General features: G+C 42.4%; 1 protein-coding gene across 2 annotated transcripts; it reads left to right on the top strand.

Moving 5' to 3' along the window:
• Positions 1-694: 694 nt before the first annotated feature.
• On the top strand, positions 695-26144 carry PIWIL1 (piwi like RNA-mediated gene silencing 1). 2 transcript variants are annotated; one of them, XM_053368877.1, is made up of 21 exons: positions 695-769; positions 3139-3237; positions 4118-4238; positions 6498-6623; positions 6921-7135; positions 7573-7694; positions 8428-8508; positions 12360-12557; positions 13572-13683; positions 15449-15575; positions 16645-16762; positions 16897-17011; positions 17165-17352; positions 17657-17729; positions 18277-18477; positions 19312-19415; positions 19674-19744; positions 21466-21619; positions 21899-22024; positions 24289-24436; positions 25747-26144. In XM_053368877.1, exons 2-21 carry the CDS (start codon positions 3157-3159, stop codon positions 25861-25863), a joined length of 2598 nt encoding a protein of 865 aa, XP_053224852.1. In that variant the 5' UTR covers positions 695-769; positions 3139-3156; the 3' UTR covers positions 25864-26144. The 2 variants fall into 2 exon arrangements, with proteins under 2 accessions (XP_053224852.1, XP_053224851.1); XM_053368876.1 differs by having other exon boundaries at positions 698-838.
• The last annotated feature ends 1536 nt before the right edge of the window (positions 26145-27680 follow it).

Genomic DNA, 27680 nt, shown 5'->3' with positions numbered 1-27680 from the left:
TCTCTCTCTCTCTCTCTCTCTCTCTCTCTCTCCCCCCCCCTCCCTCCCCCCTCTCCCTCCCCCCCCCCTCTCCCTCCCCCTCTCTCTCTCCCTCTCCCCCAGCAGCACCGGAGCACAGAGAGGAATTAGAAGGAACGACACTCTGCTTTCCCCTCTGCTTGCCTGGAGGGGAGGGGCTTTCCCTGCTCTTCGTTCCGTTTCAGCAAACACAGCAACGAAACAGAGGAGGGTGGGCAGTAAGACCCTGAGGCAGAATGCAGGAAAGCAGCCGCTTCCTCTTTTCAGGTTTCCCTTCTCCGTGAAGCGCGATTTGATTTTTGCCTGATTTTTCGGCTCCAGGGACCACACATTCGCTCAATAACACGCACAGGCATTTCCCCTTCCTTTTTAGGAGAAAAAAATCTGCGTGTTATAGAGGGGAAAATACGGTAATACATAATTCTACAGCTGCACTTGTGTCTATGTCTGATATTGCATTCAAACTGGTGAGTGAATAGCACAGCAGTTGAAGAGGGGTTGGGAAATGTATGGAAAAATAAGAATACAGAAAGGAGAGGGGGTGAGTGAAGAACGTGGAGTGAGGAGAAAGGTAGGAAAGGAGGAAGAAATAGGTCAGAAATCCAGAAAAAGGTAGTAACAGGTCTGGAGTAAACTTTTTAATCTTAATTTTAACTGAAAGTTTAATTTATATTCTCCCTTTTCTCAAAAGGAGCTCAAGGTGGTGTACGTGCTGCTTTTCTCCATTTTATCCTTGCAACAATCCTGTGAGGTAGGTTTTGAGGAGTGGAGGTGTGGTGAGCTGGCAGCTGTGGGAAGCACCTCCTTTGTGTGGTATAGGGTAAGCTGTTGGGGTAAGATCTCCCTTGTGGACTTTTGGGGGGGGCGGTACGGTTCCCCATGTGCTGTTTCCATTTAATCTAACTTGTGCAAAATGAAGGTTACGATCTTCATACCAAAGCAGTGATAACCCCAAGCCTTTTTGGTCAGAGGTATAAGTGCACTCATTTCCACGTGAAAGGGAGTTTCCTTGAGTTAAATATGGCTTAATTCTAAATAATGGGAGCCTTAAAATAGAATTTTATAAGCCCCATGGGACACAGTGTCTTAGAGTTAAGCACAAATGTATCTAGTGGTTGCTATAAATTCCAGTGATTTTTACTTTGAAGCCTCACAGCCTGCGAAATTAGCTTCCAAAAGTTGCTAGTTTAGATAAGAAATTGCCAGCCTACTGGGGGCTCGGCAGAAGAAGGATGTTAGAATTATGTCCCTCTGGCAGCCTGCTTGGTTTCATTGCGGAGGAAAATGACAATTTTAAACCGCAGCAGAAGTTTGAGTAAAGCACAGATTGATAGGTCGGCAAGTGGCAATTTTCAACAGTGGCAGAGGTTTGAGTAAAACGAGAAGGAGGAATGGGAGCTTACGCAGGAATTGTGTAAGCTTTTTGGTATTATCTTCTAGTGCTGGGTGATATATTGTCCGAAACTAGTTCAAAGTCCCTTTAGTGATAATGGTTTCATAATTTGACCTGGCAATATATTGTGAATCACTGTGTGTTCATGCGCTATGCAAAAATAACAATGTGGGGAAAACCGTGAAACCATCCAATGCTTCTACATAGCTCCATCCTTTTTACAGACAGTGTGACATATCAGTATATCATGATGTTAAGCTGATGATCTATTGCGATGTTGAAAACCAGATATTGCCCAGCTGTATTAGCTTCCTAGTTGTACCCATTGCTGCTATTTTGTTTTGTTAAATCATGTTTCTTTTAAAAAAGCAACCTTTACTCAAAATTCTGCCATTGTTTAAAACAGCCATTTTCCTTTGTGTGCTTCCCTTGTTTTACTCAAAACTTCTCTCATTCCTCAGATGCCTTGTGTGAGAAAGGAAGGACATGAACCTTTACATAATGTGTTTCGCTCCTGGTACCATGTGCTATCATTAGCATGAAATTCCCAATTTAGTGTAGTAATTTAGATGATATTTTTATTAACAAGCAAACACCCTTGTATGTGCAACATCCGTCAACTGAACATAACCTTCACTAACTGAATGAGCTAACTGACAAGCTTGCTCTTAGGAGTCTATTCATCTTAAAAACATGCATAAATACAAAAAAATACATAATCATGGTTTGTGTGTGCAAAGTGGGCTGCGGAATAGCAGAGGAGGGGTAATGAGAATGGTGTGCAGGGGAAAGAGTTGAAAAAAGAAAGCAAGCTTAGAAGTTGCATGGTGGGAAGGGAGAGTCCAATGGAGTTAATGTGGAGGGAATAGCAGTGGAGTTGGTGAGGGGGCAAAACCCCTAGTTAATAATGTTCAATAAAATGCAGCATCATTCTGGCCAGAATCATGCAGTGTGACGCTTTCCTAAAGCAAAGTTAATAAAAGAATTTGCTACAATGTTTTAAAGATTTGGGTGCATAAACCAAAGCTGATTCACGCAAACATGATAGAATAAACTTAATCTTAGAGGAGTCCACTCAAAATGCAAATTGCTGCCTACATGTGCTGCTTGTTCAGTGCTTTTTAACATCTGACAAATAGGATAGTAAATTGAACGGTGTGCTGTCAAAATGAAATACAAGAGAAATGCTTTTATTTTAATGCAGAAGTGGTGAGAGCACTTTTATTACATCACAATTTTGATAAAACTGATAAATATTAAACATATATTTTAAGTGCTATGCTAGAAAGCATCTGATCTAAGTTGAACATTTTTTCCAAATACCATGGTATTGTGTAAGCTCAGCAAACTATTCAGGGACCAAGTTAACACAATTTTTCCCCCATGGGACAAAAAACCATGGGGGTCTTTTTTGAATGAGAAAAAAGCTAATGTAGGGAAGTGACTAAGCAGCCCTTCCCGCATTTCCTCCACTGAAACCTTCAGCCTTTGTTTTGTGTTGGTTTCAGTGTTGGAGAAAAAGTATGAGACTATTAATCTGTAGTTTGCCCTTTATTTTTAAAGGATTCTTTGAGCATCTTCTAATAGTGCTCAAAGACTTTTCCATTTGTTGTCCATAAATTAGAATGAGCCAGTGTGTGGCTTTAGCTTGAATGCTGGTGGATAATATTTTACCTTCTTGGAATATGAGGGAATCAAAATGTGTGCATTTCGTTTAATAATTGCAGCTTGCTACTTGAGCGACCATGTCTGGCAGAGCCAGAGCCAGAGCAAGGGGCAGGGCCCGTGGCCAGGAGACTGCTACGCCTACAGTAGGAGTACCTACGGTGAGTGTTTAAAAGCTTAAGGATTGGATATTTAGATATAGGGAGTGTTGATTCATGCAGTTTTATATTCCAATTTCTTTGAGTTTTCTTTAAAGCTTCTTTAAAAGTCATTGGATGGTTAATAAAAATAGCCCACTGAAACTATGCTAGTAAAGCCTTGCACAGCCTTGACTTTGTGCCCAAGAGTCAACACAAGTGTTTTTATTTTCCATTTGTGGGCTTTGATAAGGTGTTCAATAACTCAGGTGACATAAGCTTAATAAGAAATGATATTCAGATTTTCAGAGTTACACTTCCTTCTCTGGCTTTCCTCTTTTTTTGTAAAGGATCTTTGTATGTCATCCTCATACCTTCCACAGTGTTTTTCCTTCCCTTTTGTTGTCTGGCATGGTTGCTAGTGGCCAAAGGTCAACCCTCAGGGACAGCAAAAGAAGAAGAGGTAGACTGGCTGGATTGGGGGAGAGTGGGTTTAATACCATTGTTTCTGCTGGCTTGTTGGCCACTGCAGGTCCTTCACAAAAGGTTTTCTAGGAGGTTCATTCCTTGTGTCCAGATTGCTGGCCATATTATTGGAGCGGGTGGGTCTCCATGAGTCCCTCTGCACGAGAGTAAGAAGGAGCCTTCTTGCCAGTTCAGAAGCCATAGTATCATAGGCAGCTGTTGGTACCCAAGTCTCCTCACTGTCTCTAAAGATTGGGGTCTGTCTGGAACTTTCAGCAGAGTCTTTTTCACCTAGAACAACCACCTAACCTTTTATAACCCACAAATCTCCCTGTCATGGGCAGTTTTAGGAGTTGAGTCATATCTGGATGCCTCTTTCACCTTGGATATTCATGGTGAGTGGCCAGCATTCTTTTCTAATTGTTATTGAATTATCTAGGTTCAGGCACCTACCTATATGCAAACTGCAGCTCAGCAACCTGAAGCTGAGCCACCAGCTGAAGGAGAACTAATTGGGCGTGGGCGGCAAAAAAGAGGACCTGTTGCACCAAGATCGCAAGGTAAGTGCAGCAGAAGACCACTGTTGTTCAAAAGAGCCTGTTGTCTCCATATTATGTTGCTGTTTGGATTAGCGTTAGATTTCAAGAAGTTTCAGTTAATTAGCGTTTAGCTTTTTCTGTTTTCTGCTGTGATACTGCCTGTTTGGATTTGCTATGAGAAGGAAGATTTACTGCTGTGAGTTTATGAAATGTGGAAATAAAACAAGTTATTTTATTTATTTTACAATATTTATATAATACAAGACTTAAAATTATAATCTTGCAGTCCTAACCTCATAATCATTTGTGTGCAGTGCTTATATATCTATGCTTCAGTTTCAACATTGTCTAGTACTACCCCAAGCACTTACTGAGAAATGTTTCCCTTTGCTTCAGGTAGCGTTGGAAGTAGTGTTGGTACTGTGGGCTATCTCTAACCTTGTTGTTGTTGTTTAGTTGTGTCCTACTCTTTGTGACCCCATGGACCAGAGCACGCCAGGCACTCCTGCCTTCCACTGCCTCCCGCAGTTTGGTCAGACTCATTCTGGTAGCTTCGAGAACACTGTCCAACCATCTCGTCCTCTGTCGTCCCCTTCTCCTTGTGCCCTCCATCTTTCCCAACATCACTGAGTTAGGGATTTCCCCTGCATGCGAAGAAGGGCTCTGGTTAATTGACCTAACAGTGGGTCCAATGGTCAAGATGAAGAGTTTGGATTTGATATCCCGCTTTATCACTACCCGAAGGAGTCTCAAAGTGGCTAACAATCTCCTTTCCCTTCCTCCCCCACAACAAACACTCTGTGAGGTGAGTGAGGCTGAGAGACTTCAAAGAAGTGTGACTAGCCCAAGGTCACCCAGCAGCTGCATGTGGAGGAGCGGAGAGGCGAACCCGGTTCACCAGATTACAAGTCTATCACTCTTAACCACTACATCACACTGGCTGGTGGTAGTTTCTGCATGTGCTCCAGATGAAGCTCATCAACCTGCTGAAGTAGCTCATCTAGGAGAAGGAGAGCTTGATCCTAAACCTCTGCTGCCTTGTGGGATATCTTGGATGGTTGCATGCCCTTGGTTTTTACCACTTTAACACTCAGAGCTCACCCCATCACAGATCTCCAGTTCCCAGCACACATAAACTACAGTTTCCAGGATTCCTAAGGTGGAACCATATGCTTTAAATGCATTGGGTTGTATCAAATGCTAGTTCTACTCAAGAGTTGGTCCTTTAGATTAGTGGGCATGCCCAACCATTCATTTCCATGGGTCTACTCCGGATGGAACAGAGTTGACTGCAACTCATTGTGTGGATGCGACCTTAGTGGAAATAATATAAAATACACATACTAGCAGCCTTATATACAGCATTGCATTATAAACAGCATTACTGTTGTTGTTGCTGTTTAGTCATTTAGTTGTGTCCGACTCTTCGTGACCCCATGGACCAGAGCATGCCAGGCACTCCTGTCTTCCACTGCCTCCCGCAGTTTGGTCAAACTCATGCTGGTAGCTTCGAGAACACTGTCCAACCATCTTGTCCTCTGTCGTCCCCTTCTCCTTGTGCCCTCCATCTTTCCCAACATCAGGGTCTTTTCCAGGGAGTCTTCTCTTCTCATGAGGTGGCCAAAGTATTGGAGCCTCAGCTTCATGATCTGTCCTTCCAGTGAGCACTCGGGGCTGATTTCCTTCAGAATGGAGAGGTTTGATCTTCTTGCAGTCCATGGGACTCTCAAGAGTCTCCTCCAGCACCAGAATTCAAAAGCATCAATTCTTCGGCGATCAGCCTTCTTTATCGTCCAGCTCTCACTTCCATACATCACTACTGGGAAAACCATAGCTTTTACTATACGGACCTTTGTTGGCAAGGTGATGTCTCTGCTTTTTAAGATGCTGTCTAGGCCTGTCATTGCCCTTCTCCCAAGAAGCAGGTGTCTTTTAATTTTGTGGCTGCTGTCACCATCTGCAGTGATCATGGAGCCCAAGAAAGTAAAATCTCACTGCCTCCATTTCTTCCCCTTCTATTTGCCAGGAGGTGATGGGACCAGTGGCCATGATCTTTGTTTTTTTGATGTTGAGCTTCAAACCATATTTTGCACTCCTCTTTCACCCTCATTAAAAGGTTCTTTAATTCCTCCTCACTTTCGGCCATCAAGGTTATTTCATCAACTCTGGGTTGCCAAGAGATGCGGTGTTAAGATTTAACTAACCGAAATTTCTTGCTGATACTTCGGGGGGGGGGGGGTAAACAAGTGCAAATCATGATGGTTCCTCCCAAAATTTCAGAACTTCAGATTTCAGCTGGTTTTCAAGAAATGTCATTGGGAGAAAGAGGTGGACGCCGTAGAGACTTCCATGACCTTGGCGTAAATACTCGTCAATCAATGGCACATGTTAAAGACTCTAAAACAGGTACACGATTATAAAGCATACGAATGTGTAAATTATAAGTACTATGCAATAATAAATAAGGATGCTGTATTCCTTTCTAATTTAGCAGCTGCTCTGTTGAACTCCCAAACCACTATTTAAATTTCCAAGGTGGTAGAGAAAGCTAAATGAAGGCCAGTGTGGGAGGGGGAGGAAAGGGAGTCCAAGGCTCACCATGCCTGTATTAAATTCCGGTGGGGCTCTTGGAGTTCTGTTCTATGACTACTAACTTCTCTGCTAGCAAGAGATGGCTGATAGCAGCTGGATGCCTTTCTTCAGGTGCTTCAGGTACTCTGATAAAATTAAGCACAAACCATTTTCGGCTGACTTCTCGTCCACAATGGGCCTTGTTCCAATACCACATTGACTACAATCCACAAATGGAAGCCCGGCGTCTTCGTTCAGCTTTGCTGTTTCAGCACGAGGACCTAATTGGGCGGACACATGCTTTTGATGGGACAATTTTGTTCTTGCCAAAGAAACTGGAAAACAAGGTATGGTGGCTCTAAAGTTCTTAAAAATGCCTAAACTTTCTAACACAATAGTCACACTGCATCTTCTACGCTATGTGTGCTTTTCACCTTGGCTCTGAAGTTCAGGGTGGTCATAGCAACAAGCTCAAATGGCTTGAGATGTGTATTCCGTTTGCTGCTGGGTGCTTTATTGGTTTATGCTGTGAACATATTTGCAAACTAGAGAAACTTGTGAGCACCACATGTCCACTAAAACCAGGCAAACACTAATAGAATGCTTCTTTGAGGTCTAATTTTGCTGGGAGGTGGGTGAGGACGGTATCCTGTGGGTACCAGGAAGGGACTCCGTGGGCACAGGCACCAAATTGCCAACAACCACTCTTAAGGGATTGATCTGTGTGTCCCCTTGATGTAAAGCAAAATCTTAAGATATTTAACTTGTCACTTAATATTCTCAGGTTTCTGAAGTGTTTAGTCAGACCCGACAAGGAGAGACTGTGAAGATTACAATCACTTTAACCAATGAGCTGCCATCTACTTCACCTACATGCCTACAGTTTTACAACATTATTTTTAGAAGGTTGGCTTTCAGTGTTGATTTCCTGTGAAAGAAAGTAATACAAGTGATGGGACAGCAGTATGTTTATTTTGATAGCTCATATTGGTCTTCTGTTTGTGGTGAGCCAGATTTTTTAATGCACTGTAAGTCAGCTAGCTTTATTACTCTGAAATACTCTCCTCCACTGAGTGGAGTGAGTTTTTCCTGTTTGCTTCCGTAGGCAGGGCCATACAAAATCACCTAGTTTTTATCCTGCTTGCTTTATAGTGACAGTGTGTTGAAAGAACCCGTGCTCAGTTGATGCTAGCTTCTTCAGGGCAACATCCTGGATAGTTGCTCTTCATTGTGCTCCAGGGTGAGAAGGGAGTGGGCTGCTTTAGCTGTCTCTCCATTTTCTGACAGTAGTGCACTTGACTACCACATGTTTTGTGGATTTTTGGTATTAGTGACATGCTCCTCAACAAAACTTATTGCTGTTGCTACCTTTCAGGTTCTCCATACCAGTGTGTGGTTGGAAGGAAATGGTTGTGCGGATGATGCTAAGAGTTGTTGCCTATGTAAAATCTCTATAAATCTGACTTGCCACATAAGAAGTACTTAAACAGAACTGAGGTGTTCTTTTCTATAAATGTTCAAGAGAGACTTGTGGAAAGACCTTAGCCAAACCATGGCAGAACCTATATTTTAGGTGCTATGCTGTGGATTGGTAGCACTGTTTATTATCTAACCACTCCCAAATATATTTTTTTTCCAGGCTACTGAAAATAATGAATTTGCAGCAAATTGGACGAAATTATTACAATCCAAGTGACCCAATCAGTATTCCCAAGCACAGGTAATTAAATAGGGCTTAAATGTTTTGGTGCTCTTGTAACAGATTTTCAGCCAATTTTTACTCTACTGAACAGCTTATTGTGTCTCATACCTATTTTGGATAATGTCGTAATTTTTTGATATCCTGTATTTAAATTTTATATAGTGTACTTTGCACAGTAAATATGTAGCATAGACCAACAGCTGTTTTTGCTTTGTTACGTTTTGTAGATAAGGTCATGTGGTTCCCAAACGTTTTGATATGGTGACCAATAAATCCAAATTGCCTTGGCAAATTGACTTGGGTGACCCATTGATTTATTGTCACGTGTATCGTGGACCATAGTTCTTCGGCAGCTGTTGGTTTCACACTTACCTCTTATAACTTTTTGTTGTAAGAGGGATGGCATGCCTTTGGTGCCTGCACATTAGAAGCAAGATGTAATAGTCACTCAAAACATAGGTGCCAACTCCCTGAGGCCCAAGTACCCACAAAATTCCCCATGAAGGGGCCAGGCACCCACAAACTTTGGTGCCAGGGCCATTCATGCTGCATGGCACCCACACCCCGGGCTGTGGAGCTAGTTGGTTCTAAGCATCTTGTGAACCACCACTGGATGTGCTGTCAGAGAGCAGTTCCCAAGTGTTAAAATTGAAGATTTAAGTCTTTCTGATATTAGATTACCAGTATAAATGCAGCGTTATCATATGCAAATGAAACTAAGTTCTAAGATATTCATCATACCAGTTAAAGGCAATGATCATTTTGGATTAGCTGAAGAAGCCGATGACCCACTTGCAGACTCTGTGACCCACTTGCAGGTTGCATCCCACAGGTTGGGGAACACTGATGTAGATAATACAGTTTTTTCATCAGCCTCTTCTGAATAACTCCCATTGCTGAAAGTGGAGTAGGTTATTACTCCTCCCATTTGCTGTGCTTCTTGGTCTACAGTGATGAGCTTCTCCTGTCTGCCTGTTTCAAAGCAGTGAGGCTTTCACACAGTTCCAGCTCTGAACTTTTATGTTCAACATCTGCACATGTACTGTGTGACTCAAGAGCCACTGAGATAGAACTCTTCACTTTTGTGCATGAGATAATTGGTAAGGCTGGAAGTTACTTTTGCAAGGATCTATGGCTAGAGTTAGGTGTGCACTTGTCTTTTATTGTCTACTTGGAACAAAGATAGATGGTCACCATTGCACATGGTGGACTGCATGTTTACTTTTTAGAAATGCATTTCCAAAGGAATGTATTCTTTCAATTTTTTCCCTATTAGCAGTTAGAAGACAGTGCTGACTGCAAAGATGTGTGTACTGTATGTGGGTCGCAGGATTTTCTATTTGAGCCTATTTAGAAAATTAATTGTGGAAATGTTTGAACATGTCTCTGTTGGAAGCAGGCAAGTGTACCTTCAGGATATGGTGATTATTGGGGCATTTCTCTTTTATCGAGTGGAAGAACTGCAGACATTCCTGGATGGGATTAACTGTATCTGGATCATTGCCAGTTTGTGTTCAGACATGAGTTTGGGACTGAATCAACATTGGTTCCCCTGATGGATGAGCTTTAAGAGAAAAGGCCAATGGCCTTTAGTACCACTGTCCATGGTATCCTTTTTGAACAGACTATGTTCAAAATGGGGGTTGGGAGGGTTATTGAGTTGTTGTCATTTTGATTGTGTATTTTGATTTTATTCTGTGAACTGCCCTGAGATTCAATAAATAAAATAGGTGGGATGGGCATCAGTGGCACTGCTGTGGTGGCTCTGTTCCTAACTGCAGGGTTGGGAATGAAGTGTTGCACTGGGAGAGTCCTCTTCGAGGGGCCCTGGTGTTTATGCAGTGGGGTGCAACAGAGCACTGTTTTGTCCCCAGTGCTATTCAACATCAATATGAGGCTGTTAGGAGGGGTCATTAGGAGTTTTGGAGCAAGTTATCATTAGTATGCTGTAGATACCAGACTATTTCTCATTATATCTGTGTCAGGAGAAGGTTTGCAAGCCCTAGATGCCTAAATCTAGGCCATGGTGGACTGGTTGAGGGTCAGTTGAACAGCTTGCGTCCTGGAAAGATAGACTTTCTGGGTAGCGGGTTACTATGTCCAGGAGTTGGGTCAATTGCCTCTTCTGGATGGTGTGCTTCCTTTAAAGGAGCAGGTACAGTGGTGCCCTGCAAGACGAACGCCTCGCAAGACGAAAAACCCGCTAGACAAAAGGGTTTTCCATTTTGGAGGCGCTTCGCAAAACGAATTTCCCTATGGGCTTCCTTCGCAAGACAAAAGCCCATAGGGAAATCTCCGGGACAGCAGGGAAGCGCAGCACGTCTTCCCCACTGTCCTCGGACCTCCTCCGAAGGCTGGCGGTGGGGCGGAGAGACCTCCTCCCGCCACCAGCCTTTGGAAGGCTCCTCGGAAGGCTGGCGGTGGGGTGGAGAGACCTTCTCCCCGCGCCAGCCTTCGGATGGCTGTCCTGAAGACTTGCGGTGGGAGGAGGGTTTTCCTTCCCACTGCCAACATTCAGAATGCTGTTCTGAATGTTGGCGGTGGGGAGGAAAAACCCTCCTCCCACCGCAAGCCCCGGGAACAGAGGAGAAGCGCTGCGCGCCTTCCCCTCTGTTCCCGTACCTGTCCTGAAGGCTTGCGGTGGGGAGAAAAGCCCTTCTCCGCACCGCCAGCCTGGCAAGCGGTCTCCATAGGAACGCATTAATTGATTTTCAATGCATTCCTATGGGAAACCGTGCTTCGCAAGACGAAAAACTCGCAGGAAGAAAAAACTTGCGGAACGAATTAATTTCGTCTTGCGAGGCACCACTGTATGCAGTCTGAGGGTACTTCTTACCATGTTTCCATCTCTTCCACTAGAGGTCCAAGTGAATTTTGTGGCCTGGAATGCTTTTATTCCAGCTGCAGCCATTCCTGGATCTCAACAGCCTGACCATGGTGGGCCATGCAGGGTAACTTCAATTCTCTGTTGTAATTTGGTTTATGTGGGGCTGCTCTTGTATTTCATCAGAGAGCTGCAGCTAGAGCATAATAAAGCAGCAGGCAAACTGGTTACAGGAGCAGATACTGGCAACATCTTAGTCCACTGCTGAGTGAGCTGCACTGGTTGCCAATTTGCTTTTGGCTGGCTCAAGGGCTTGTGTTAATTCACGAAGCCCTAAACAGCTTAGGTCCAAAGTTCCTTAAGGAACACCTGATCCCTTAATATGTCACCTTTGGCACTTAGAGTGGCTCCTTATGCCCCTGAGGTTTGATTGGCTTTTAGTGTGCCTTCAGTGGGGCAGATTCTGCCCTGTGGAACTCCCTGCCAGTAGAAGTTGAGCAGGAGTTGTCTCTGCCTTCTTTCACGTACCTTTTGAAAACTGCACTGCACTTTGAAATTTTATTTAAACCAACCAGCATCTGCTGATGTTTTGTTTGTTTTTAATTCTGTCAAAGGCAGGTTTTATTGTGTTTTGTATGTTGCAACCTGCCTTGTAATTTTTTTTGAAAGAGGATTATAAATTTTCAGATAAAATTTTGAAGATTTAGAATTTCAGAAATAAGGAAAGCATCTTTGACTTCATGACCTTTGGAATTGTGTTTGAAATTGTGTTTGTTTTTGTTGAGTGGCAGATTCTACAAAGCATGATTGTAACTATAAATGAATAGCTTCTCCTAAAAATATCCAGTTGTATTCTCAAAGTGTTGGCCTGGTTCCTGTGTAGTTAAAGCAGAGTACAGTACATAAGCAGATTGTGATCTGTTAACTGTAAACAAACCATACTTGACTTACTAGGCAGGGTTCAATCAAACAAAGCATCTCTTGCAAACGAGGCCACTGAATGGCAATTTGTGATATGACTTTCTGTCCTCTGTCTGTATGGCAGGTTGATGATTTGGCCAGGTTTTACAACTTCCATTCTGCAATACGAAACAAGTATCATGTTGTGCACAGATGTGAGCCACAAAGTTCTCAGGAGTGAAACTGTTTTGGATTTTATGTATTCCATGTATGAGCAGGTGGGAGAACAGCGGTTCAGGGAAATATGTGCTAAAGAACTGGTTGGCTTGATTGTTCTTACAAGGTAAGATTTGTTTGATCATTTGCGGGGATGGGGGGGTTACTTACACCTGATCTCACAGAAGGGAATTGTAGCCATGCTTGCAGTACCTGTTGTCTAGATTGTGTATAGAAACAGTTGGTTGCTGTTAATAAATGGATAGTATTGCTTTACTTGTGTTTCCACTGTTCCTACTTATTTTAGCACAGTATATTTGAAAGCAGTGAACAGTTTGCTAAAGAGCACATAGTTGAAAGCACTTAAAAGGGTATTACTGGTCCAAAATATAAATAAGTGTTTCTCTTAAAGGAACAAAACAGTGTTTAGGATGTGCATACATTGCAAGGTGTATTGCTTGCTTCCCTGACTTAGTTTTCTGCCCCTGAAGGCTTTTTAGCAGAGTTCTGGTAATGTTGACGCAGGGCTGATTTAAGTATATTCTACTGTAAGCAAAAGGCACAAAGTTACTATTGCCCTCCGAATGAAAAAATCTGACTTCAAATAAAGCAACTTAATTTAGCGATTGTAAGGGATAATGTTTTACCCCTTTGTGGGCACTTTGCTTATCCCTGGAATGGAATATTGACCTGAAATGCTCTTTCTGTCATAAATCTCCCCTATCCTGCTGAATTAATATAAATTCTCCATTCATAAAAGGGCTTCCAAGGTGGGCTACATCCTACTTGCTCCAGGGCTTTTCTGCAAATCAAGGAAGTTTGTCTGCTTATTGTAGGGGTTTCTCTTCAGAGCTCCTCTCTATTTCAGATTTGGGCAAGTATTTGATAGGAGTTTTAAATGTTCTGACAGTATCCTTTTTCTTTTCTCCAGCACTTGGATAAAACAATCAACTGAGAGAGGCTTTATTTCAAATTGAGTTGGGGGGCCTGAAAGTATCACCATGTCCCTTTTCCTGTTATGCTAAGGCAGTTTCCCGTCTGATACCGAGTCATTTAGTATTGTTAACAGTTTTTTGTACCATGTTTTATGCTGAAATCACAAAGGAAGCAAGATTAACAGAACTTTTCAAAACTTTGCCAGATATAACAACAAAACATACCGAGTTGATGACATTGATTGGGATTCTAATCCCCAAGCTTCCTTTAAGAAGGGAGATGGAACTGAAATCAGCTTTATGGACTACTACAAAATGGTATGATACGTTGGCTTCCACTGTGTTGAACCTTCTCATTAGCTTTTCTAAAGTTAAGATTTGCAAAAAGTACTCATTGTGTTTGTCTTCCTTTTTACCAGTTAAATAATACAGTGAACTTAGCTATTTAAAGATATGGATCTTGAACTGTAGGCAAATACTTGCGACCCCAAAGGCATGTCTTCTGCTACTGTTTATGTGAGAATCCAGAAATAATTTTGAGAGGAAAAAAGGGGTGTAGACTTCTATAGTCTCTATATTCAGTAGATTGCCTTGCCTCTGTAGAGACCCCAAGTCCATTTTCTGCCTCCTGTACAGGCGGATCTGTTTCATCTCACTCATTCCCTTGTCTCCCTTTATGTAATTATTGGTGACGTAAAGTATTGGTAGGCTTCCATTCAAGGTGAAATAACAAACTACAAAAACTATAGGGTTGACACTAAAAATGGCAGCTTGGTGTTCCAGTCTTTGCTCTGAAATGTGTTGTTTCACTGCTCCTGTTCCTTGCCATTGGCTCCCCCTGGCAGATGTGGGGCTCAGTATCATGTTGGAACATGAGATGAGTGAAACTATATTGCAGGGTTGCTGCTTTTTCATAAGCCCCACTCTGGTCCTTACCTGTACATCCACAAATGATGTATTTTTTATGAATATGCTGAGCATCTCCAGTATTTGCAGAACTTTAGTGGCTGTAGGGAGTTTATTACTATTGTTACAAAAATTGGGTGCTGCCCCCCACTCTGCCAAGCAGTAGCAAGACTCCAGGGCATTTCAGGCGTTCACTCAGGGTTTCTGCTCAAGAATTGAAGGTGCAGCAGAGACTGTCATAGCTTTAAGAAATGATTTATTCACATATTTACACCTTCAGTCTGCATAGAGGGAGCCCAGAGTGTACAGCATCGTCATCTCAGGCAGGGTTTGTTCCCCACAGCACTGGAGCCAAAGGCATCACTCCCTTGGCCTTCAGCCAAGATGGATCTCAATGTTTGTTCTCCAGTCTACCCCACACACCATGCTCAAAACAATCTTTTCTTGTCACCTCACGCCCAGTTAGCCTGGCAATCTTGTCTGCCCGGGCTCAGGTTTCCTATTAGATGGACTTTTGTCATATTAACACCTTTTGTCATATTAACAACCTCTAACCCAGGTGAGGCCCTGACTTGGAAAGAAAGCTTTGTGTTTTTCCTCTGGTCTGCAATCATCCCTTCAATACTCAAATAATCAAAATTCTGCCATTTACTAATTTCTAGCATTTAGGGGTTTTCCCCCAAACTCACAACACTATAGATTGTACAGATACTTTTTGGGTGGTGGCTGTTGTTGTTTTTTACTTGGACTTTATATTCTGCTCCATTCCAGAGGCTCAGGGCAGATCACAATGTATTAAAACCAAGCACAGTCCATTCTGTTGGACCTTGCCAGGTGATCTAGTTCAACACATTTTCTGCCATATAGGGCACTCTGCAAAAGGTTACACTGCAAGGCTAGTTTGGGGAGGGAAGAGTTGTGTTGTTTTTTTTAAATAGGCCTGTTCTATTATTTAAAGGATGTGAAACTAATTTTCTTTTTTTCCATTGTGGCATGCCACTCAGTGGGTCCTAGCATTATGTTCTGTGTTCAGAAGTGTTGCAGCTGCTAGCATCTTCCGTTGGCCATATTTATGATATTGTGGAACCTGCATCTCTCCATGTGACACAGCTCCTTCTGACTTCATAGTCAAAAAGTTTTGCAAAACTAAATTCTAGATGATGTGCTTTTAATACAGCAATATAGCCAAGAAATCAAAGACCTGAATCAACCACTTTTGGTGAGTCAGCCGAAGAGGAAGACAGGCCCAGGAGGTGTCATGGCAGGTCCAGCCATACTTGTTCCTGAACTTTGCTACCTTACAGGTATATTACAATTAAAAGTAAGCTTTCTGTCATGTTATCTGCATCTCAATATTTTTGTTAATATTCTGGATCAAGACAAATTTTTACTTCGGAGTACAGCCATACCTTGTACTGTTGACACCACTCAGCATAGTTCTGGAAGCTAAACTATGGATGTAGTGCTGATAGGGTCCTTCACATTAACACTCTTTCACAGGAATCTTACAGTTACATTTGTAGCAGTTGGATAATAAATGAGGTGCTTGTGGGGGGGGGGTGTGAGCGCATGGACGCACAGGGAGAACTGAATTTAGTTAAGTATTGCCTAGCTGTATATTCGGATAAGAAAGAGTGGTTTCTGTGTTATGGCTACCAGATTTTTTTCAATGAATCTGGGGGCATTTTCTTTCTTTTGAAGCTGAGTAGCAACAAGGAGTCAGTAGTGGGGATGGAGAGGCAAAAGACCCTGGGCCCAAGCACACATGCATATCCCGAGCCTTCCCCGCTGATCTGCCCCCTTCCCCCTTTGTTTCAACAGATCGAGGGAGGCTCAGGAGTCGTGGGCGGGTGAGCATTGCCCAGGAGGGGCACAAGGCACTGTTTCTCTACCTGGCAAGGTGCAAAGCCCTTCTTTTGCACCCTGTGAAACAAAAATGCACAGAGTTTTTAAAAAACCGGGCAACGGTTGGCCGGCCGAGCCTCCCCCGATCAGTCAAAACAAAGGGGGCAGGGGGCAGGAGATCTGTACCGCCTGACGTCCCCGGTTCCCCTTTGGCAGCGGCAGCGGCAGTCAGCAGCCTGGAGCCAGCCTGGTAGCACAGTTGGCTCTGGCTGGCTTCAGGAGCTGCTCGCTGCTGTGGCGCCCGCCATTTTTCCTCGCCGGAAGCCCCCATATGTTGTGTCTTATGCGCAACAGTGAGAAGCTCCTGAAGCCAGCCAGAGCCAACTGAGGCTGCCGCTGTCACGTTTCCCGGGGACAGATTTGCAAATCTGGGGACATTTCGGGGACGGAATTTGTCCGGGGACAGATTTGCGAAACCGTGGACATATGGTAGCCCTATGTGAAAAATAATCTTTTTCATATTTGTAGGCTTAACCGATAAAATGCGAAGTGATTTTACTGTTATGAAAGACTTGTCTGTTCATACAAGACTTGCCCCAGACCAGAGAATGCGTGAAGTTGGAAGGCTCATTGATTACATTAACAAGTACGTTACTTAAATCATATTCAGATAATAGTTGCACAGTGTTGATTTGCTAAGAAACATGAGCCTATTTCCCAGAAAAACAGATTAGCACAAATAATGTAACTCCAGTGTTTTTATTTTATATATCTAAATAGAGATGATAATGTCCAGAAAGAACTTCATGATTGGGGCTTAAGCTTTGAATCCAACTTGCTTTCCTTTTCGGGACGAGTTGTTCAGTCAGAAAAGATCCATCAAGGAGGGAAAGTGGTAAGTTAACCTTTTACTTCATTTAATGCATTTTAAAATATAGCCAGAACAGATTATTCTCATCAAGCAACATGTGTTGCTCAAGAAAAAATGTTTTAAGACTTGGATTTATGTTCATGCTGGATGATTACTTTGGAATCTTCTCTAATTCAGTTTGACTACAATCCGCAACTTGCAGACTGGTCTAAAGAAACCAGGGGAGTATCTCTAATCAGTGTAAAGCCTTTGGATAACTGGCTGTTAATCTACACACGGAGAAATTATGATGCAGCTAATGCATTAGTACAGAATCTCTTCAAAGTCACACCAGCAATGGGTATACAGATGAACAAGGCAATGATGTAAGTACCATATAGACACTTACTATCTAGAAACTATATGGCTTTATTTCAGAAATTGTACTGTACTAGGATGGTTAAATCAAGAAAATTTGTACTCACAGTAATTTGTCAGAATTTCCAATAAACTAATTTGAAACCATAGGAATGTTCAGGAGAATTTGCAATACCATCTAGAACACCTAATCTTTGTTTTATCTTTTGGAAATTGAGAGTTTCAGTGGAGTCTCTGGCATTCTTAGGCACTGTATGCACTATTAAAAGGGATTCATTGCTATTGTACAGTAAAACGTGGCCTTTTTTGTAGGATTGAAGTAGAGGACAGGACAGAAGCATATTTGAGAACTTTGAAGCAAAAAGTTGATTCAGATACAAAGATGGTATGTATTAAGCGATTTAGAAGATATAATGCAGAAACATGGTGTGGTGGCTGTAGATTCTCTGAATCATGCCGGAAAAAGCTTGAATTGAATTTGTTTTTCTTGGTTTATTTGAACAAAACGTGCATTGGCATTAGCTAATTCCCAAAACCAGTCCACCAGACTTGTCATCCAGGGAGGCTTTTGGATCTATGTGTGCTGCACCAAGGACTTGAGATGTACAGATTCCTTGTTATCTGGTAGAATGTGGGAGCCTAGGATGATAAAGGTTTCCAGACCCATCATCAATAGGCAGGTTACAGAGCGCTTTGCAGAGACCTGCCATTCCATATTTTGGGCTTTGCATGCTGAGCATTACTGATCATTCCATCCGGTTGTGGAAGGCCACCATTGTGGTCCTACACATCAGTATGTTGCTGGGAGACATGCAGGTTGGCCAACTGGCCCTAGTTACATAGAACACTGTAGCTTAAGCATGCCAGAAGATAGAAAACTTTGCAATAGTAATTGTGATATATTGAAGTTTTTCTTTCATTTTTTTAAAAAGGTGGTCTGCCTCCTCTCCAGTAACCGTAAAGACAAGTACGATGCAATCAAGAAATACTTGTGTACCGATTGCCCCACTCCAAGCCAATGTGTGCTTGCTCGGACATTGAGTAAACCCCAGACAGTAATGGCCATAGCCACAAAAATTGCTTTACAGATGAACTGTAAAATGGGTGGGGAGCTCTGGAGTGTTGAGATACCAGTAAGTTCTTTTCAAGTATTATTGTTTACTTCATTCCATTTGTTAACATTGTCAAATGCCTGCACATAAATACTGAATGTGCTTAGATGGGCTTATGAAGTTTTATTCTTTAACCCAATTTCTTTGTAATCCCACTTGACTTTTCCTGTTGACTTTGTGATCTGTTTAACCTAGCTTCTTGCTTTGTTTCTCTACTATCAGGATAAAAGGGAACTGGGGAGTTGTCCGAAACAGCCCACACAGTAACAAAGGCTGGAATTGATTTGGGATTGCAGTTTAAAAGCTTGTACTCCCTAAGTGCTAGCACCATGTGAAAGAGAGAAAAAGGAAGAACTGTAGAAGTGTCTTCTCCCCCTTTCCCCTGCCCAAATGCACTTGTTTGCCTTTGAAGCATGCATACCTTAGAACACAGCTCACATTGGTTCAGTATTCGTTCAAAGCCGTTGCACATCCATACTAAAAAACCCTTCAGTTGCTAATAAATACTTTCTTGTAGACTGAATAAGAAGCTTTGGTTTTATGTAGAAACCTTCAAATATGATACTCGCCTTAATGGACTTACAACAGTCACTGTAAACACATCAGCAAATTCTACTATTAATTGTAGGTGCTACTGGAAGGAATTTTTTTATTTTATTTTGTATCAGTAGATTGAGATTGGGTCAGACTAATAGGAATTTAAGAGGATATCCAACTAGCTAGTACTGTGCCCTTTGAGATCAGAGTATGACTCTTGGATAGCTCCCATAACTGGTGCAAAAGCTAATTTTTAATATATTGGATACTTGGATTTTTGAGTTTGTAGCTCACTCTGTTCCTCTAATATTTTTCAAGCTGAAACAACTCATGATTGTAGGAATTGACTGTTACCATGACACCACAGCTGGCCGGAGGTCAATTGCAGGATTTGTTGCAAGCCTGAATCAGGGAATGACACGGTAAAAATCTGAAGTTGTTGTTTTCTTAATTGCAACACTTTGTTTTTTAGTTTTCTTTATGGAAAGGCAATTTATCGGAGAAATCAAAAGCATTACGTGAACTTTCTCAGCTGCCTGGCTTGTGCTGCACACACTTTCTACTTTGTAATATAGTCAAATTCAGTTGTTATCATACAGAGACTTCAGGTACTTGGCTGCTGTCACAGTAATGACGAGGAAAATTTATTTTGGCTGAAGCATTTTCTTTTTTCACAACAGTTGGTATTCACGCTGTGTCCTTCAAGATCGTGGACAAGAACTTGTAGATGGACTTAAAGTATGCTTGCAAGGTAAACTTAAATACTTAAGAACTGCTGTGTGTCATTTTCCCTATTTCTTTTTTTTTTTAAGGGACTGATGAATCGGTAACCATGGGTCTGCTCAGGTTTGCCAAGCTGTTTGTAAAGACCTGCCCAGCCCCATGCCCCAATCTGCTGATGGTGCCTTTGGTGGCACAACCAATAGCCCATTGCTCTTGAAAGCAGGTCAGAGCTCTCCACTCCGCACTCAGTGGCAGCTGGGAATTGTTTATCCTTGCTTCATGCAGTTTTCCTAATGCAAATACAACCGGGGAGTGGGGTGGGGATGGTGTAAATCAGGCATAGGCAAACTCTGGCCCTCCAGATGTTTGGGACTACAATCCCCATCATCCCTAGCTAACAGGACCAGTGGTCAGGGATGATGGAAATTGTAGTCCTAAACATCTGGCGGGCCGGAGTTTGCCTATGCCTGGTGTAAATAAAGCTTATCTTTCTGTTAATAAATGGATACTTTTGAATTCCATTACCTTCACTGGGAGAGATGGGCATATGTTTTGCCTTCACAAATACCAGTAGGACTTGGTGTTTTATCTTGGATTGGGTCATGCCCAAATATTTTTTAAATTTACACAAATTGGAGTGCTAAGTATATTGGTTAAGATGAAACTTAAAAAGCATTCCTTTTTTTAATTTGCCTATTTTTTATTTTGACAAAGTAACAATCATAAATAATAAAAATGTGCACCCCACCCAAGACCGTTCCATTATAACTATCCAACTTCCCCAAATTTCAACACGTCTTGTAATGGTTTGAGCCCTTTTTGGTGTAACAGTAAAAATTCTCCAAACGCTGTCCGTACCTTCTCAAAATCATTTATTCTGCATATTCCCCGTCTTACCTTAATGGCACATGTTAATTTATCATTAATAGCTATATCCCACACTTCTTAATACTATTCTTCCATTTTATATTCACCTTGCCCCTTCCACTTCCTAGCTATAATAATTCGTGCAACTGTCAATAAATTTGTGAGCAAGTCCTTCATAGCCTATGAACCTTCCACCCATCGTAAATAATAATAATGCAACCTCTGAACTTTCGGTCAGCTTTAACACCATGATTTCTGTTATCTCTTTAAACACCCTTTGCCCCCCAAAATTGTACATATTTATACCCCCACCACATGTGAACATAATTCCCAGTTTCCTGGCATCCCCCCCAACATAACACCGAATATTCTTTGTTTATTTGATTTAATCTGACTGGTATTAAATACCATCTCCAACCCAATTTATAATAAATTTCTTTCATTCTTATAGACAACATTTTCAACGTGCGTTTCTCCCATATCTCCCCCCAGCTTTGACTATCTGCCCTGTTGTCTACTTTCCCCACACCTCTTTTAATTGATCTTCTTGATCCTTCCATTTTTAGTAATATTTTATAAATGAAAAGTAATCCTTTAAGCAGGCAAATTGCTATATAACAAACTGATTTATAACATGCTTGCTTATAAAATTCAATTTAATGGGAAGTTGTCTTAGCAGGGTTGACAGTTAATTTATTCCTGTGAAAAAGATAAATTGCTTCCATTCAGAACACGAGTGTGAAGGAAACCAGTTTTACTAAGCTTGACATTTGGAGGGAGGGGCTATATACAGTCAGACTGCTTTTTTAATTTAATGGCGTGTTGGCGGCCAAAGGGAATAACATTAGTAGTAAATTGATGCACTGATGTTTTCTCCTAAAGCTGCTTTAAGGACTTGGTATACCTACAACAACCACATGCCTTCTCGCATTATTGTGTATCGAGATGGTGTTGGAGATGGTCAACTGAAAACCTTGGTTAACTATGAAGTTCCTCAATTTCTGGAGTGCTTGAAAGCTGTTGGGCAGGACTACAAGTAAGTTAAGTGATCCGACATGATCATGTCATGGTTAATCACATGCAATGGCTCCATAAAAGGTAAGCTTGGTGATGCCATCTGGCATACCTGAATATCAAATGGGTAAATGAGATGGCTTTATTGAACCACTTCTCATTGGTCTAGCCTAGCCTTCCACTACCTGGTAAAAGTGTTTCTGTTGTACTTAATTGCCACCATATTAGAGTAGGTTTCTTAACGTACTGTTTTATTTCAAAGTAGTAACTGTATGTAAACTTCTTATGTGATCTTCTCAAGTCCCAAGCTAACAGTGATAGTGGTGAAGAAGCGTGTGAATACAAGATTCTTTGCTCAGCTTGGTGGAAGACTTCAGAATCCACCTCCTGGCACAGTAATTGATTTGGAAGTTACCAGACCAGAATGGTAAGTTGCAAGTAAACTTTGTGCATATGGAAGATAATTGAGCTGTTGTCTGGATTGCTTTTGCCAAATCCTTGTTAATAACCAGTATTCTTGCTATGGTTCTTGACTGGGAAATAGCCAATTCTTCTGTGGATGCCAGAGGTCTCCAAGTAGGCCGTGTTCTCTGCCTTGCAGTTCAGAGGCAAGAAACACCCAGAACTTCAACAGAAGACTTTTTCCTTCTTGTTGAGGATCATTGTTTCCTTTCTCGGCTCAGAACAACATCCTTTCTGGAGTTTCCCTCTCTATTGCTATTCTTTACCTTGTACTTTTCTTCTGTTGCATTCCTTCTCCTTACCCACCTTTGAAAAAACAAAATCCCTTTAAATTTTTAAACTCTGCTTTCTTTCCTTTTCCTCTGTGCTCTTTTCTGGGCCTGAAGTCAGAAGCTCTTTTAACATAGAGCAGACAAGGGAAGCATAAGCTGCATTTTAAGCAAGGGGTAGCATTTAGCAGTAGTCATAGCCGGCACCCAGGCAGCCATAATTGTGGGCCATTCATTGCCATTTTGAGAACTCAGGGAGCTGGGCGAAGGTCCTTCCTCCCAGTCTGGAGGCTTTTCTGTCTCTGTGATGCCATGCCTGCTTCATTCACTGCCTCTTCGCCCGTTACACCAAGGCTGAACACTTCCATGGCTGTGGAGGAGCAAAGGCAAGGCTGCACATTATCCCGCCATTGCTCCGTGCATGGCAAGTTCCCTCCTCAATTCAGCCACTGCAGAGATAGGGAGACCCAGGAGCTGCTTTCTTCTGTGGACTCCAGCACAGTGGGTGAGAGAATTGACTTTGTTGATCTATGTGGCCTCCTATGTGGCCTATTAATCTCTCAGAGGAAAATCTCCTTCCCCCACAATCTCAGCAACTTGCTCCTGGGGCCAAACTGCTTCAGGCTTGCCAGGGAGTCTCAGCCCAGTCTGTTTCTGAACCCACAAGTGATGCCTTTGGCACAGTTGCCATTAAATCAGGTCTTATTGCCACCACAATCTGCTCTCCATATACAGTATATTTTTCCTTCTGGTCTCCTCCCTGTCTTGCTGTAACAAGTTTGCTATAATTCAGCACACTGCACTTGAACTTTCCCTTCCTCCTTTCATGCCTCAACCTAGTGCTCCTTAGGACCTGCTCCCTGCCACTGCCTTCTAAATGTACCTTGGTTGGCACAAGGGCTCCTGCCCCCTTTCAGGAAGCTAGAGAGCAAGCAGGAGTGAGAGATGCTGCCTCTCTCTCTCATCCCATGAGACAACTAAGTATTGAGTGATGAGATTCTGGAAGTAATCTGGGATCCTCTGTACATCCACAGTGAAATACAGTTTATTGTAAACTGTGACTTCAGTGTGAGAAGGTATCCTTGTATGAATGAATACAATGGATTACTCCTCTGATTCATATTTACCTTGAGTGGACTTCAGATGAAGGTGCTAAATCAAAGGGTGCACTTGGGAAAGCACCCAAGAAATCTAGATACTTGCTATGCTCAACTTGAGCCATTGGTTCTGTAGTTGCAGAACATCCCACACACTGTGTTTGGTATAGATTAAGCAAAACCTCGGAAAGTGTGTGCATTATTCTTTTTTTGTCGGTGGGGTGGGGGGAGAGAGGTCATTCATTATGCCACTTTTCATTCAAATGAATTACAAAGCAGCTTAAACAGTAAATAACCTGAACCTTACAAATACAGAATCATAGAATAACAAGTCGTCAGCTAAACAATTGCAATCTATAAAACACTATTAACAAAACAACTAAAAAATAAGTTGAACGTCACAATTAAGGCAAAGTCATACTATATGATTAACAAATCAATACAGCACTTATAATCTCTAAAAATATTAAAAACAGTAGCAAAATAGCAACCAAAAAACAAACTAAGCACTGTTAAATTCATGCACACACATTCCCCATCCCTATGCCTCATAACCTTTCTTTCTGTTCAGCTCATTAAAAGACACACAATGCCTATGGCGGCTACTCCTCTGAAGGTTCCTCAGGCTGGAGGTGGGGTGAAACCAACCACACACTGATGGCAAACAGTCTCTCCCCCCTCACAGTTCCTTCCTCTAGAAACAGCTCCCTTGCGAAGGCTCTTAAGGCTGAAGGGTGGGGCAAGGCAGGTGGAAAAAGCCATTGCATGATGGCTAGCACAAAGTTTCTCCCCTCATAGCATGTGCTCCTTAACTTGCACTTGTCTGGAATTCCATTCTGAATTGTAATTTTCTTCTATTAAAGGTATGATTTCTTTATTGTGAGTCAGTCTGTGAGAACTGGCAGTGTTGCACCAACCCACTACAATGTAATCTATGACAATAGTGCGCTGAAGCCGGACTACATGCAGAGGCTAACATACAAGCTCTGCCATATGTATTACAACTGGCCAGTAAGTATATGTACAATAAATATGCTTCTCTCTCAGCAGATGATGATATCCTCAAATGAGTTAACTCCTCCCAGGTCCTCTAATAAGCAGGGTTTCTGCAAATCAGGTTCAAAATCTTTGCTCTGAACGCTTGGGGAGGAGTAACTTTCCACTTTTAGTTCTGTTCTGCTTTGCTCCAATACATTTGGGAACAGATGTGAGTTCCAGCAAAAAGCTTGTTGTGGGCTCCTCTGCTCACAATCATCCATTTGGGGTAGAAAGAGAATTGGTAAGGCAACTTTATTTTTGTAAGGCTTATTAGCCTGCTAGTTGATTCCTTAAGAATCAATAAAATTCTAAATGAGGTGGGGTGGGGAGGCAGAAATACAGGGCAGAGGGTATCCAGATTGGTAAGCAGACAAGCAAACTAGCTGAATTTGCTTAAGTGTTCCCTGACCATGCATGCTGCTTTTGATTAACACATTTGTCTGTGTCTGAAGCAGAAAACTGGCTTGAAGAAGCCCACCAAACTATAATTGCATCCTGTTGAGGTGATTCTTCACATGTCATAAGTCAGTTTCCTTAAAAGCCTGGTAGAATCATGCATGTGGCTCCATTCCGTTCTGCTCCTCCCACCCAGTGCAGCTCAAATGAGTCTTGTAATCTAATCTGAACCCAGAGAAAGCTGCATGGGGATCTGTATAGCATGTCAGAGATACATTGATGGCTAAACTGTAGTTTAAGAGTAACTTATTGTGATACGCAAACTAGCTCAGAAATCCTGTTATGGGTGGCTTTGATAGATTGAATGCCACCAATGAGAATGTATTAAAATCTGTTTACTTGCAGAACCTCACACAAGGGCCATCACAAAATCATATTACCCAGCATAAGTGGTACATTGTAGCCATGAGCATAAATCCATTGGGACCAAACTGCATTTCTCCAGATGGGGCCAAATGACGTTTCTCATTAAGAAGGTCCTTTGAAAGTAACAGTTCTCCAGTCATTCTTTTGAGAAGAGACAGGAGAGACTTGGCCCCACCCCTCTGCCACATTCTCAATAGAATATTTATTTAGATTCTTGTTGATTTTTAACTTCTGTTGGTGAGGGCAGCAGAAAGGAGATTTCTGGGTAGATTTCCATTAAGGAGGAATGGAGGAGGCAGCTTAAATGAGATATACATTTTAATGATAATTTTGCTATCTTAGGCCCTGTCTCTTCATCATATTTGTCCTTTGAAAGTGCAACTTTTACCTTGTGATGTGCCTAAGAGGAGGGCACCAGCTTGCTGTACCTGCCTCCTGTAATGTGTTTGTTTTCTCCATAGGGGGTTATTAGAGTTCCTGCTCCCTGCCAATATGCCCACAAGCTGGCTTTCCTTGTGGGTCAGAGCATACACAGGGAACCTAACTTGTCGCTGTCAGAGAATCTCTATTACTTGTGAATCTTACAGGAGAGGATGAAGAACAGTATGGGAAGATAACTTGTATCGTAGACATTTTTCTCCCCTTTAGAGATGTCTTGAATGTGGAGCTTAAAAAAACAAACACTTGTTTCATCATGCTATGCTGTTTCACTTAGTATTATGTCAAGCTATTACTTGTGACTTCAGCAAGATGAATTTTTAGTTAATGTTTTGTTTGATAAAGTGTACTTGGTTTTTTTGAACATGGTTCTTCCTAAAGAACCGTATTTTTCCATTTCAATAAACTGTTAACACATTAATCTGAATTTATTGGTACTTTTCATTCCGGAGGATGAGTGAACACAGTAAGCTTAAATAAAAGATAAGTCCTCAATTGTTTCTTCATTAAATAGTAAAGGGACCCCTGACCATTAGGTTCAGTCGTGACCGACTCTGGGGTTGTGGCGCTCATCTCGCTTTATTGGCCGAGGGAGCCGGCGTACAGCTTCTGGGTCATGGGGCCAGCATGACTAAGCCGCTTCTGGAGAACCAGAGCAGCGCACGGAAACGCCGTTTACCTTCCCGCCAGAGCGGTACCTATTTTATCTACTTGCACTTCGATGTGCTTTCGAACTGCTAGGTTGGCAGGAGCAGGGACCGAGCAATGGGAGCTCACCCCATCACGGGGATTCAAACCGCCAACCTTCTGATCCCCAGGTCTTAGGCTCTGTGGTTTAACCCACAGTGCCACCCGCGTCCCCATTAAATAATTGGGGTCTTCATTAAATAATTGGGGTCAATTAAAATATGTAGTGGGCACAAGATTTGTCTTGTATGTGTAGTGTTAGAAAGCCGTCCAACCTGTTTTGGAGCCATTCTGTTTTTAACAGTTCCAATTTACATCCAAATAGCAAGTCAGATTGGACAAACAAAATTTCTGCTCTTCCCCATTGACATATATAATGGAAAATATTAACATCTTTAGATGTAACTGCAGCTATACCTTTCTTTTTCACAGAAATGGGTGAGATTTGTAGGCAAAAGAGCCCCCTCCAGAACTTGCCTAGCAAGTTGTACCTGGGCAGGGTGGTTCAGCCTCAGACCAAGTGGGCCACAGCAGTACTTTGACACAGAACCTGCAGGCCATATTGTTAAAGTTTGCATTATGGTTATGTTATTTAATTATATATAAATATACAATTAATAGTATGAATATTTGTTAAATTTAATACACAAGCGCAGGGTACCTGACAAATTAGTAGATGTAAAGCCTGGAAATGAGGAAAAACCCAGGAATCCTGGGGTAAGTGTGAGATCTTTGGCAAGGGGGAGATTTAAAGAGCATTATGTCCATCTAAAACCAGGGGCCTATGTTTGTTCTTCCCCACTAGGCAGGTTTTTCCACAACTACCTACCCACCCAGATGGCCCCAAATCTCTGCTGCTTCTCCCTACCCCACTGATTCACCTCCCCTGGCCCCCAGGCAGGCCCTTGACCTACACACACCAGAGCCCATGAGGAGTTCCCCCAACTAAGCAGCAGCACTGCCAGGTCTCTGTTGCTCCCGGGACTTGGAGGTGGCTCTCACCCTAGCCCTTTACTCCCTCCTTCCTGGCACTGGTGGGCAGGGGGTAGTGCCAGGTTTAGGGCAGCACAACTGGGTCCCCCACACTGGGCACCAAGCCAAAGGACACCTCAAAACCTGGCAGCACTTGCTGGGCTTTGGGAAAGACACAGTCCTAGAGCCCTCCCACCTCCTTTCCAAATCTGGGGAAGCACCCCAGGAGCCACTTCCAGTTCCCTGCCCTGCCAAGTGCCACCAAAAGGCCTTGTGGGCTCCGTGTTGGACCACCTTG

The sequence above is a fragment of the Podarcis raffonei genome, chromosome 16 (assembly GCF_027172205.1).
Source record: "Podarcis raffonei isolate rPodRaf1 chromosome 16, rPodRaf1.pri, whole genome shotgun sequence".
In the NCBI taxonomy this organism is placed as follows: domain Eukaryota; kingdom Metazoa; phylum Chordata; class Lepidosauria; order Squamata; family Lacertidae; genus Podarcis; species Podarcis raffonei.
The sequence above is the reverse complement of the archived record's forward strand: the minus strand, read 5'-3'. Positions and strand labels throughout refer to the sequence as shown.

Coding starts and splice junctions, on each gene's coding strand:
- PIWIL1 (XM_053368877.1), top strand. CDS start 3,157: ATGTCTGGCAGAGCCAGAGCCAGAGCAAGGGGCAGGGCCCGTGGCCAG. Junction 15,576..16,644: donor TGAACTTTGCTACCTTACAG/GTATATTACAAT, acceptor TCATATTTGTAG/GCTTAACCGATAAAATGCGA. Junction 19,745..21,465: donor ACTTAAAGTATGCTTGCAAG/GTAAACTTAAAT, acceptor TTTCTCCTAAAG/CTGCTTTAAGGACTTGGTAT.